The 13,109-nt window shown below is 36.7% G+C and overlaps 2 protein-coding genes across 2 annotated transcripts; both read left to right on the top strand.

The window, feature by feature from the left end:
- Positions 1-3,868: 3,868 nt before the first annotated feature.
- On the top strand, positions 3,869-4,390 carry LOC120267176. Its single transcript, XM_039274875.1, has one exon. The coding sequence runs from the start codon at positions 3,869-3,871 to the stop codon at positions 4,388-4,390; it is 522 nt and encodes a 173-aa protein (XP_039130809.1).
- Positions 4,391-12,119: 7,729 nt separating this feature from the next.
- On the top strand, positions 12,120-13,082 carry LOC120267577 (protein GLUTAMINE DUMPER 3-like). The gene has a single exon (XM_039275256.1). The coding sequence runs from the start codon at positions 12,355-12,357 to the stop codon at positions 12,850-12,852; it is 498 nt and encodes a 165-aa protein (XP_039131190.1). The 5' UTR covers positions 12,120-12,354; the 3' UTR covers positions 12,853-13,082.
- The last annotated feature ends 27 nt before the right edge of the window (positions 13,083-13,109 follow it).

Below are 13,109 nucleotides of genomic sequence, written 5' to 3'. Positions count from 1 at the left end.
AAAATTACTAAATTACGCATGTTTGGGATTATTTACCAAAATACGCAAGTTGGTGGAAAAGCAGTAAAGCCTTTCCCGTTTTCGCTTTTATTTTTTTAATTTAAAATATAAAAAAAGCGGGAGAGGTTCTCCGTTTTTTTATTTTTTTAATTAAAGAAATTATGAAAAACGGGAGAAACTCTCCCGTTTTCAAATTGTTTTTAAATTTTTAATAAAAATAAAAAGCGGAGAGTAACTCCTGCGTTTTTGTTTTAAAAGCCTTGGATTACATCCCGGTAATGTTGTTAGCTTTTAAATTTTTTTGTTTTAAAGCCTTGGATTACATCCTGGTAATGTTGTTAGCTTTTTAAATTTTTTTTGTTTTTAAGCCTTGGATTCCTTGTCCTGGTAATGTTGGTTAGGTTTTAAATTTGTTAAAGATTCTCATTAAATGTTGGTTAGCTTTTAAATTTGTTAAAGATTCTCATTACTTAGCTTTTTGACAAATGAACACAACTCATATTAACCTTTACTTAGCGGATATAAATATGTCCAGTTGAATTATTAATATTATTTTTTTATATAATACTCCACTTACACTTCCTTGACCCCCTACACTTCCACGCTTTCCACTTCCCACTTCCCACTTCCGTATTGTCCGCTCGATGGTGGGACAAAGCGGAGACGAGTCGAGACTGCGCGGTCGGCCACGCAATGCGGCCGGTCGAGCACGCACGTTCGGTGATTAGAGACCAGCGGGGACGGTCGAGCACTGCCGAGTCGGCCGACAATGCGTCGGTCGAACCTGCGCCCTTTCGGTGATTGGAGACCAGCGGGAGACGAGTCGAACCTACGCCCGTCGGCCTGAAATCTGCTGAGTCGAACTGCGCCACTCGGTGATTGGGACAAGACTATGACGATCGAACTGCGCCCGGTCGGTGATTGGGACAAGCGGAGACGGTCAGCTGCGCGGTCGGCCACGAAATCTGGCCGGTCGAACTGCGCAGCTCGGTGATTGGAGACAAAGCGGGGCGATCGAGCACTGCGCGATCGGCCTGAAAGTCTGGCTGAGTCGAACCCTGCGCCCTTTCGAGTGATTGGGACAAACTATGACGATCGAACTGCGCGCTCGAGTGATTGGGACAAAGCGGGGCGATCGAACTGCTGGCCGGTCGGACCTGAAAATGCTGCCCGGTCGAACTGCGCCCAGCTCGGTGTTTGGCCTCGCGGGGGACGGTCGAACTGCGCGGTCGGCACTAGAAATGCGTCGGTCGAACCTACGCCCGCTCGGTGTTTGGGACAAAGCGGGAGACGATCAGCGCACGGTCGGCAGCAATCTGCCGGTCGAGCTGCGCCGGTCGGTGATTGGAACGAAAGCGGGGACGGTCAGCTGCACCGGTCGGGGACGAAATGCGCGGTCGAAAACTGCGCGCTCGATTGATTGGGACAAAGCGGGAGACGGTCGAACACTGCGCGGTCGGCCGCAATCGTCGGTCGAAACTGCGCCCTTAGTGATTGGAGACGAGCGGGGACGATCGAACTGCGATGTTCGTAAATGAAATTTTTCAAAATTCGAGCTCTTTATATAAACCAACATTAGTAGCCCATTTTCACTCTTGCGCACTGTTTACTTACTCACTCACTCGCCCATACTTCTTTTTCTTATCTTGATGATGGCGGAGACTTGGCCTTGTATTGGTTTACTCTGATGGTTCGATCATTGCTAGTGAAGATACTGATTATATTTTAGATCGGGAGGATCGATCGTATTTGTATGTCGAAGGCGACATCTCTACAATTTAAAGAGATCCATTGAAAGAAAAGCATTGATCTGCGACAACCTAAGAGTTTCATATATCAAATCTGAGGCTCCCATTTCTTGAGGATCCGGTAAGATTTTGCTATCGGTCGTTCAAATTAGCGTAATGGCCGAGATGTTCGGATGATTCAGTGCGCCACAAAAGAAATCCGGATATTGGCATTATTGAATTGTATGTGGAGTTGGTGACTGCGACTTTCGAGGGTGCTCCTTCGACAACGACAAACCGCCCCGAAATGGCGAGTTCGACTCAATTTGAGGACGGGAGAGGATTTCATCACCATGCCAAGTTAATGAACACGAGCGGCTGCATGCGGGAGTGGAGGGCGCATGATGATCCACCATCCAATAATTATTTTTACTAATTCACAACATCTACAAAGGCGGAACAAGTTCTTTTTCATGATACTCATGAAAGCCGAATTTGGTCGATGCGGCCGATCCGATGGAGCGATGAGGGGCGGCGATGGTGGCGACCGGGGAAGACAGCGAAGCAAGTGTTGATGACATTCGATTAGAAGAATGCAATCTTGAAGGCGTTCGATGACCGCCATAATTTCATGATGGCACCCGATGGAGCCTCCGGCACATATCACGAACCCTTGATTTGGAAGCAATGTCGGCTGAGAATTTCCGAGTACCCTTTATTGTACTGAGACACATTAAGCGGAGCAGCGACAAATGGAGATCTTCATGTAGGCATGAGGGTTTTCGAAGCAAAGATGATCTTGTGGCAGTAATTAAGCATTCTCGCTTACTTAAATCAGTCGAATACAAAGTTATTGAGTGCGATCCGGGCTCGATACTACGGTAAATGTAAGTCGTATGGCGATGGGTGCAATTGGAGGGTTCGCGCGTCCTATAGCAAGCGAAGGCGGCTTTGGGAAATTACAAAAGTCTGCTGGGCCTCACTGCGTGTTCATTAGCAATGATCTCGCGAGGATCATTCAAAAGTCTGGATTCAAACATGATTTGTCGTCAAATACAAGCACTAGTCAGCAGCTGACCAAGCATCGATGTATCGGTTTTAATAGCGGAGATCAAAAAAATCGATCACGGATACACACCGACATATAGGAAAGTATGGACGACTAAGCAGCGGTTGAGCGGCATTTGGCGATTGGGAGGAGTCCTACAATGAATTACCAAGATGGCTATCGGCGTTACAGCGAGTTTGTTCTCGGGGACGATAGTTGATCTTGAGACCCGACCGACGCTCTGATGGACCTTACAGTGCGTGATGCTCGAATCTTTCATAGAGTTTTCGGAGCTTCCCACGCTGCGTGGAGGCTTTCAAATATTACAAACCGGTCGTCCGGATAGATGGCACCCATATTTATGGCAAATACAAAGGCACTTTGTTGTTGGCAATCGCACAAGACGGTAATAAAAATATCTTGCCGATTGGTTTTGCCATCGTGGAAGGAGAAAGCGTTGGGTGGATGGACTTTCTTCTTCGCATGACTTCGTTCTAGTGTAACACCACAACAAGGAATATGCTTTTATATCGATCGCCATGAATCTATCAAATCGACTTTTTAGATCGCTTGGCGGGTGAGATGAGTGCTCCTCATGCGTACCATGTTTATTGCATTAGACATATCTCGGCCAATTTCATGCGTCGTTTGAAACAAAGAAATGCAGACGAATAGTTGTCGATATTGGCAAGTTATAAGATTAACTTTTTAAATCTAACTCTTACATTGTTGTTAATTATTGAAGTTATCTTAACTTTTTAAGTTCATCTGTTAGGGTTATTCGATAACCATTCAAGATTTTAACTATCTGGGTATGGTTTACTACGAGACAACGATGAAGAGGCGGCGAGATGGTTGGATAACATACCGCGGGAGAAGTGGGCTCAAGCGTTCGATAAAGAAGGGAGGCGATATGGTCACATGACAACCAACCTCGCGAGAATGTGTTAATTCGATGCTTAAGGGAACAAGAAACCTTCCTATATGACTATGGTTAAGTCGACGTACTTCGAGCTTGCGGAGTTATTTGTGAGGAAAGGTGTGCAGGCAGAAGCTCGAGATCGCATCGGGCCTTATCTTCTCAGAATCACTAATGAAGGCAATCCAAGAAAATCAACAAGCAGCGTCCAGCATTTACGTTCGTCAATTTGACCGTGAAGAGAAGTCATTCATGGTAGATGAGATGTCACCCCCGCAATGTGGGAGACAAGCTAGCACTTTTCGTATCAACCTAAGATCACATTGGTGCGACTGTGGTGCTTTTCAGACGCTGCATTTTCCATGTCGACATGTCCTTGCAGCATGCTCGCATATTCGTCTACATTGGGAGGAGTATGTTGACAACGTGTATAGGCTTCAAACAGTTTTTAATGTATATCGTAAAGAGTTTGAGCCAGTATCAAATGAGGGATATTGGAACCCTTATAATGGTCCACGTCTACGTCCTAATATTACGATGAGAAGACCGACGAAAGGAAGACCAAAATCTACAAGGATTCGTAACGAGATGGATATTAGGGAAGGTGTTCAGCGAAAACGTTGTGGTTTATGTCGCAACGAAGGACATAGTCGCCGAAATTGTCCCAACATCGCCGGTCCAAGTACTCGGTCGTAATATAGTCTAAATGTCTTTTTCGTTGTAATGTTTTAATGATGTAAGCCTTTCATATAATTATAACATGCAATGAGTTATCATTAAAGCCTTTTCTTAAAGCATATGAAGACAAGACAAATGCAAAGAAAAAGTAAATTTAAAAATACACAACATAGAACACCAAGCAAAATCAACCTAAGATAGTTTGCGTGAGACAATAAAGAAAAAAACAACAACTAATACAAGAGTCTACTCTATCGTCTACTGCCGCCACCTCTCGAGTAAAACATTGAGGTGGGTGAATATCTCTGTCCGGGCGGGTCCCGTGGCCCTAGGTCTTCGTGCACGCTTTCATTTGGCGGGTCATCATCAGATGATTCATCCGAATCGCGTATTGCTGAGGCTGGAGTGTTCAGGTTCGCAGCAAAGTACGAAGGGTTTGGAGGTGATTCGCAGTCTTGTTGCCGAAATGAAGTTGAATGACTAGATTGTCCGCGTTCCATAGGTGGATGATGAGGTTGATATTCAAATAAATTCCGCACAAAGTCCATCCCGAAATCAACCGAGTATCTGCTGGGCTCAACTGGAGGAAATCCATGGAGATGAGATGATCGAGTAACGTTGATATCATCCGATGAGTGAAATGATCTGGTACCCTCGTGATGTGAGTGTCGAGGAATATGTGCCTCGTCGTGTTCGACCCGAGAACTATCTTGAAACCCGGCGTACGTCGTCTGCAGAGAGGACTCGGGTGGTGGCACATCTACAACCATCGTTGGAAAGCGCTCTAAGGGGGCTTTGGAAGAGTGTTCCCTCTCGTACGAGGATCCAACAGGTCCTGATCTGTCGATAAAAATAGTATGGTATTAGTAGTATACCAGTCATAATATTCCACCGACATTGCGTTATTCCGGCGAGAACATGGAGGTCGAGGGCAGCGTGCGCTCTATCTCTCCGATGATCCAATCCATCTTCGTGCATCAATGCCCTGATGCGTGTCGATTCTACCACGAAGATCATGATCATGAGTTGGTCAATGCAAATCGGATCGAGAGGAACACCTTGGGCGAGCCAAAGTGTCTTGTCACTCGATCCGTTTGGTGCCCACTCAACAACTTCGAAAGCAAATCAATGATGTAGCGCAGTCCAGTAAAAGGTCTGCATGCTGAAAATGTCATGTGGCACTTGTGCGATTATCTCGTTCGAATCATAAGGCCGCCATATAAAAGCTGTTCAAAAATTATTTACGAAATAATCAATGATTATTAATACCTAAAAATATGTGTATGAATTATCGGTTTTTAACAACATTACCTTGCGATCTCCAACCGATCTAGTAGGCTGCCTATATATCTTCACATTGTGCTTGTTGCTACTGGCTATCATCATCCACTTCAATGTGCGCCCACCGAAAAATGAGAATGAATTATAATTTCAATGTATTATAATTAAGTGTAAAATGAATTATCAATTTAATTTGCTCTCACCTACGAGCCAGAGGAAAGGATCACGATACCACGGGTTTGAGGGGATATACTTGAAATCCTATACCATGCCCATGATTGAAGTAATATCATAGATCCACTAATATTTTCATATCCTTGTTGGATGCACGGCATAAAGACACTGCATGGGGTTGCTAGACATCTTTCGAACCCCAACCCGTATCTTCCCCTGTACATGAAAATCCCTCGAAGTGGTAACCACTTCAAATGAACCCTAATCCCGAGACATATCGGCATGAGGACATGCAACCGATAAGCCTTAGGATATAGCACGCGTCATAACATTCTATCTGCCGTTGACCCTGCATCGTATGAATGACATGCCAAATGTTTCCTCGAGCCACGTTAGAGTTATACTCGACCTTTCCTTTGCTTCGCGGTGGGACCACTCCGAAAGCAACTCGCAGACGAGCGAGCACTTCCCTAAGCCGAAGTCGGACCGATGACTTCAGTGTCCGTTAATCGGTAAGCCAAGTAATAGTGCCGCATCTTCCAGCGTGATTGTTGTCTCACCGCATGTAAGGTGGAATGTGTGTGTTTCGATCCGCCATCTCTCCACTAATGCGCTCACAAGGCGGCATCAGTCGAAATTAAGAATTTGAGCCGCATGATGGGAACCCGACTTCTCTTAAAAAGGCCTATGATTTGTGGAGGAGGCTGCAGATAGACACATGTCTACACCCTAAGAACCCGATCAGTCGTAGAAAGTTATATATTAATCAATTTCATATTAAATGGAAAAAAATAAAAATAGGTTGACTTGAAAAAAATATAAGACACGAAAAAAATCATAAATCCGAACATATGCCATCGAAAAAAATTAAATATGATTGAAGAGTAAACCATAAACATTGGTGTGCTAATAATATACTAGTTTATCTAAATAAACATGCTTTCGACCATAATATAACAATTATTAATATAATAAAAAAATTAACCTAATAATATACTAAGTTATCTAAAAATAATGACTTAATACAATTATTGATAAAAAAAAGCCTAATAATATATTAGGTTATCTAAATAAACATGCTTCAAGGTTAATATAACAATTATTAATACAATAATTAATTATCACATAATAAAATTATTCATAAAACCTAATGACATAATACAATTATTAATAATAAACAAAATTACCTAAAAATATAGTGGGTTATCTAATTAAACATGATTGGGGTGCTAATAAGATAATTATTAATACGATTAATAATTATGATATAATACAATTATTAATATAAAATAATGACTTAATACAATTATTAATAAAAAAATAACCAAATAATATACTCGGTGGTGGCAAATAAACATTCTTCGAGGTTAATATAAAAATCATTAATACAATAATTAATTATGGCATAATAAAATTATTCATAAAACCTAATGACATAATACGATTATTAATAATAAAAAAATTACCCTATAAATATAGTGGGTTATCTAATTAAACATAATTGAGGTGCTAATAAGATAATTATTAATACGATTAATAATTATGACATAAAAAATTATTATGTGAAACTAATGTCTTAATATAATTATTAATAAATAATTAATTTCAAAGTTATCTAATAATACAAAATATTACCTTTTCCGACAAAATGGATGAAATGTGATCACTCTGTAATCTTAAGAATGCCATCGAAAAATTATCAGCGAAATCCCAGTATCAGTGTAAGTAAAAAACACGCATGATTAGAACTTGAAGAGAAAATGAGAATAGAGGGGGAGACAATATGAAGTGGGAAGTGGGAAGTGGGAAGTGGGAAGTGGGTATTATATAAAAAAAATAATATTAAAATAATTCAACGGATATATTTATATCCGTTAGTAAAGGTTAATATAGTTGTGTTCATTTTGTCAAAAGTTAAGTAATGAGAATCTTTAACAAATTTAAAAAGCTAACCAACATTTAATGAGAATCTTTAACAAATTTAAAAGCTAACCAACATTACTAGGGACAAGGAATCCAAGGCTTTAAACAAAAAAATTTAAAAAGCTAACCAACATTACCGGGACAAGGAATCCAAGGCTTAAAAATTTAAAAAGCTAACAACATTACTAGGACGAGAATCCAAGGCTTTAAAAACAAAAAAACAAAAACGGGAGTTACTCTCCCGCTTTTTTTATTTTTATCAAAAAAATTTAAAAACAATTTGAAAACGGGAGAGTTTCTCCCGTTTTCATAATTTCTTTAATTAAAAATAAAACGGGAGAACCTCTCCGTTTTCTATATTTTAAATTAAAAATAAAAAAACGCGAAAAGCGGGAAAAGGTTCTACGCTTTTCCACCAACTGCATGTATTTTTGGTAAATAATCCCAAATATGCGTAATTTAGTAATTTTTTTTTTTTGTAATATTTAAAAAAAAAGCCGTATACGTGTATTTAACCTATCCCAAAATTATTAATAAATAAATAATACATATATATATAAACTAATTATTAATGTACTTATTTGGGCTGGGCTTTGTTTTTAAATTGTTTAATGGGCCGTGAATATCACTACTGTTATTAATAAATGAATATGCTTCTCTTGTGTCTATAATTATCCTAATTGTCAATTGATAATCTATTCTTAGTACAAATATTATTCGGCAATAATAAATACTAATATAAATAATATCATGAGAATTCTCCATTCTCTGTACTTTATTGTTTTTTTTTAATATTCTTTGTTACTTGATGTGATTCTTTCTCACAATTTAAATTATCCGAGAATCATTAGATTCTCGCATCATGCATGTACAATGTACATTTATGCAAAAACAAGCAAGCATGATTCTATTTGTGATTCTTAATCTTTCACGAGTTTACTTTATCTCAAAAAAAATATTTATTATTTATTAATTAATAAGAAAAACAGTTTACATGTCTCATAGACTACCTCAATAAGAACAAGACATTAATTATATATATATATATATATATATATATATATATAATAAATCATAATTTTCTTAAAATAAAATAAGAGTATAAGGTGCACATCGGAGGAGAGAATATGAGTACAATGAGCGAGAGAGAAGACAATAAATTGAGATAATCATAGGAAAAGTTCACTAGAAACGGAATAGACTAAAAAAAAGAATATAATTAGTGAATCCCATAACAGACCAAAACAATTCAAATTAAATCAAAACAAAAATAAGATTAGATTAAACTCTGTGTTGAATCACTATAGTTAGCAAGATAACAAATTATGAAAGTCAACTTTCATTGTAATTATATGGAAAGAGAGTATTAATTTATTTGAATAAGTTTTGTGATATGATCCAAGTAATTGCAATTTTTTTTTTCTCTTTCCCTTCTTAATAACTTTGATTCTTTGTGTTTCTTTTGGAGAGCCCTTGAGAGGAAAAAGGGTGGACTTTAAGACAAGCATGGCCGACAAAGGTTTGCATTAAAGGGTTTACTCTCCCAATCAATTGATTCTTTAATTCAGTAGTTCATGTTACTATAAACCAAATGCAATTAGATGCTTTACACCACTTGGAAAACAAAGCATCAAGTGTGAGGTATAAAGATCTACTTGAGCTTTCAAAATGATTTCGATGCCGAAGATTCTGTTTTTGTTTGAAGTATTTGTCAAAAATGTTATTAGACATAAATCACCAAAAAGAATATCGAAAACTTACAACTCAAGTTAGATTTAATAAACTTTCCACATATTCGGGAATCAAATTGTTGTACATATGGATGAAGTTAATCGAGGGAGAATCAAAGTTGGTGGCTTATGTATTATTCACAAATAAATAACTAAAATTTATAAGTCAAATGTTTAAACATATTTTTATTTTTAAATATGTTGGTTGAGTTTTTGCAAGTTTTGAAACATATGAACGAAGCTCACTTGATTGTCATTATCTATAAGTAAATTATATTATTTTTTGGTTTTTTTATTATCTCTCTAAAAAAAAATTAAATTAGTTATTATTCATAAGGCAATGTTATGTTGATTCATTGGATAAAGTAAAATATATATATATATATATATATATATTTAAATTTAAAAAGTAAAAAATAAAAATAAAAATGGCCACATAGTAAGTGAGTTTTAGGTTGTAATACATAGGTATATATAGCATTGATTAACTATGGATGAAAACCTATAAACATAACTTTTTTCGTCTCCTTCCATTTTTCCTTATTAATTTCTATCTTTATAAAGTATTTTTAATTGACAAAAGAATTACAAAATATTCTAATTATATATCTTTTGTTGTTTCTTCATCGCTTTAAGTTAATAAATTTTAATTCACTTTACCTTCATTGCATGCGTTAATTCATGTGTATTTATTGAGATTAAACCAATTATTTTTGTTAATACTTTGTTTCACGTTGTCATCCATGTGTTAGGAGTTTTTTTTTTTACAATTATATTTTAATGAGCCAAACTTCTATTATCATAACAAACCAAAAGTTCACAATGATTAACTTGATAATACTGAAATAAATTTAACTCATCAAATTATCATAAAAATTTAATTACTCCAACTCTGTCTTTGCTTAGGTGAGCATGTAATTTCATACAATTACTATATTAAATTTCACATTAATTTCGTCCCCTATCACATGAACTACATCTATTTTTTAAAAACACTTATAATTAAAATAAAAATCTAATTAATATATACATTTGCCTCCAACTAAAAAATCAACACAAAATATCATATTGACATAAGATAATTTTTACATGATAGTTCAAAATTGGTGTAAGTTTTCTTTTAAAAATAAATGATATAAATATAAATTACCATGTTACTAATATTATATGCTTAGTTACAGAAAATTTATTCTATTTACATTAGATCTTTTGTATAAAATATTCATCATGTTGAGAAGATGGATTCGAAATCCATTTCACACACGGAGAATATAAGTATTATACAACTTAGTTCCTGACTTCTGTATGTCCAACCTAAAATGTATGTTATTTATATTTACCACTAGATATATATGCCTGCTCATTTTTCCACCAAATTCGGAACAAGCCCCCCCAAGTTGTGCTCCCCACCACCATTGCTTGAGAAGCTAGATTCCGACAAGAATGTTTTAATAATAATAATAATTTTTTTTTCCATTTATCATATGTATTTTTTAAAAGAAGAAGAAGTGGAATGGAGGCTGAATGGATTCCCACTTGCCATTGATGAATCTCAAAAGAAGTCCTAATTGTGAAAAATTATTCTCTCCGATCCATTAGCGATTAAATTAAAGATTATGGTTGTCACTAATCAGTGATTAACTCAAGCATGATTTTTTGCTTTTGAGGTGATGGCCACCACAACGGAGTTTGGTATGGTTTTAATTAGTTTAATCTATAATTTTATTTTATATAATGTTTATAAAAAAGGTTTTCTCAACACTTGAAGAGTTATTATAACTTTTTTTTAGTTTGTAGTACAGTTTAGATCATTTAAATGAAATAATGAACATGAATTAAAATGCTTTAACTAAGCTTGAGCTAAGTGTTTTAATCACTAAATTATTATATGTGATCATGAAAATTTCTTGAAATTAACCTTAAAATCAAATTGTGCTAATGGAAAGGATAAAGAGAAGCTGCAATTAGTGTGATGTGATATGCAAATCTAGTTATATTTTATTCCATGCGTAATAAGAATAAAAACAAAAGATGAAATTCCTTCTTTTGTGATCAGTTCTTTACTTTATATCATTAATTTTATAGCTAGCAATTATTGCTTATGTCATAAAACTCAAACCATAAACTTATTAAAGCAAATAAGATACAAAATTAAATGGTATGACATCAAAGTGCAAAAGGGAGGTCATGGGTTCAAATCTCTCTCCCAATAGTATTGTTTCACATACTGTTCATACACTGTTCACTCGGGATTCTTATACTATTTTCATACTGTACATCCGGGTTTCAGTACTGTTTAGTACTGTTTATATTCATAAAAAAGGGGCTTGTCGTCTATTATTCAAAAATTAAATTTTAATACAACAAATATGTGATTAAATAAGTACAAATGAATGACCACTAACATTTTAATCTTAATGCAGAATGACATATATATAGTGGCTAGCATCATTTATTCATTTTTTCATTAAAAAAATAATAATTTGTTCTTTTTTATAATGTGGACATCCGGCCATAACCACAATAGCAGTTAATAATAATCCACAAAAAAAAAAAAAGAAGGGAATTTACACATATATCTTAATCTTAATTATGTCAATTTGAGAGCAGCAATAAGAGGCATTGAGGCAATTCATGTCCCACATTCCATTCCAAAGATGACACCAAATACAAAACACCTCTAGGCTATATATACACACAACATCAAGCATCTTCACCTCATCCTCCAAACACAACCAGTACCACTCCTCTCCTTTGCTTCTTCAATCTTCTCCTCCTTCTCCAACTCAGCCAAAAAAAAAAAAAAGGTTTAGAATTCACTCAATAACAAACATCACATATATCTCTAGTGCTAGCTAGCACAATTAATTAAATATGAGATCAGAATCAAGCTTTGATGCATGGACAAAGCCAACAACATCACCATCATCACAACCAGAGGTGCACCACCACCAGAAGGCACACTCGACCGGGTGGCACTCTCCGGTGCCGTATCTCTTCGGAGGCCTGGCAGCCATGCTTGGCCTCATCGCCTTTGCGCTTCTCATTCTTGCTTGCTCCTACTGGAAGCTCTCTGGCTACCTTGATGGCACTGAAAACACAACTCATGATGACGACCGCGAGATGACCAACATGAAGCAAGAGATGATCAAAACTGTCACACAACAATGCTCAGAGGTGAGGTTGGTGGTGATCATGGCCGGAGAAGAGAAGCCTACCTTCTTGGCCACTCCCATTAATTCAAGCCGTGCTGCATCATCATCATCTTCTTCTTCTTCTTCTGGTGGAGGAAAGCTGTCTAAGAATGAGATGGAGGTCAAAGAGGAGAAGATGGAGAGTAGTGATCATAGTGGTCCGAGAGTGGAGCCATAGCTGATGCATCATCAAGTTAATTTTATGATCTTTCTCACTGAGGTTCTTTTCTAATTATAAGTCTTTGTGAGTTGTTTTCAAGCTTTGTTTTGCACCAGAGTTTTGCTTTGATTTCTGGTGTTGAGCACTTTCTCTTTTTTCTTTTCCTTTTTCTCTCTGTCTTTCTTTTTTGTACATGTATATTTGTGCATTGATTCCAATGAATAAATGGAAGAGTAGATTGTGTGTTATATGTCCACCTGATGCATTGCATGGCA

This window comes from Dioscorea cayenensis, chromosome 8 (genome assembly GCF_009730915.1).
Source record: "Dioscorea cayenensis subsp. rotundata cultivar TDr96_F1 chromosome 8, TDr96_F1_v2_PseudoChromosome.rev07_lg8_w22 25.fasta, whole genome shotgun sequence".
Lineage (NCBI taxonomy): Eukaryota > Viridiplantae > Streptophyta > Magnoliopsida > Dioscoreales > Dioscoreaceae > Dioscorea > Dioscorea cayenensis.
The sequence above is the reverse complement of the archived record's forward strand: the minus strand, read 5'-3'. Positions and strand labels throughout refer to the sequence as shown.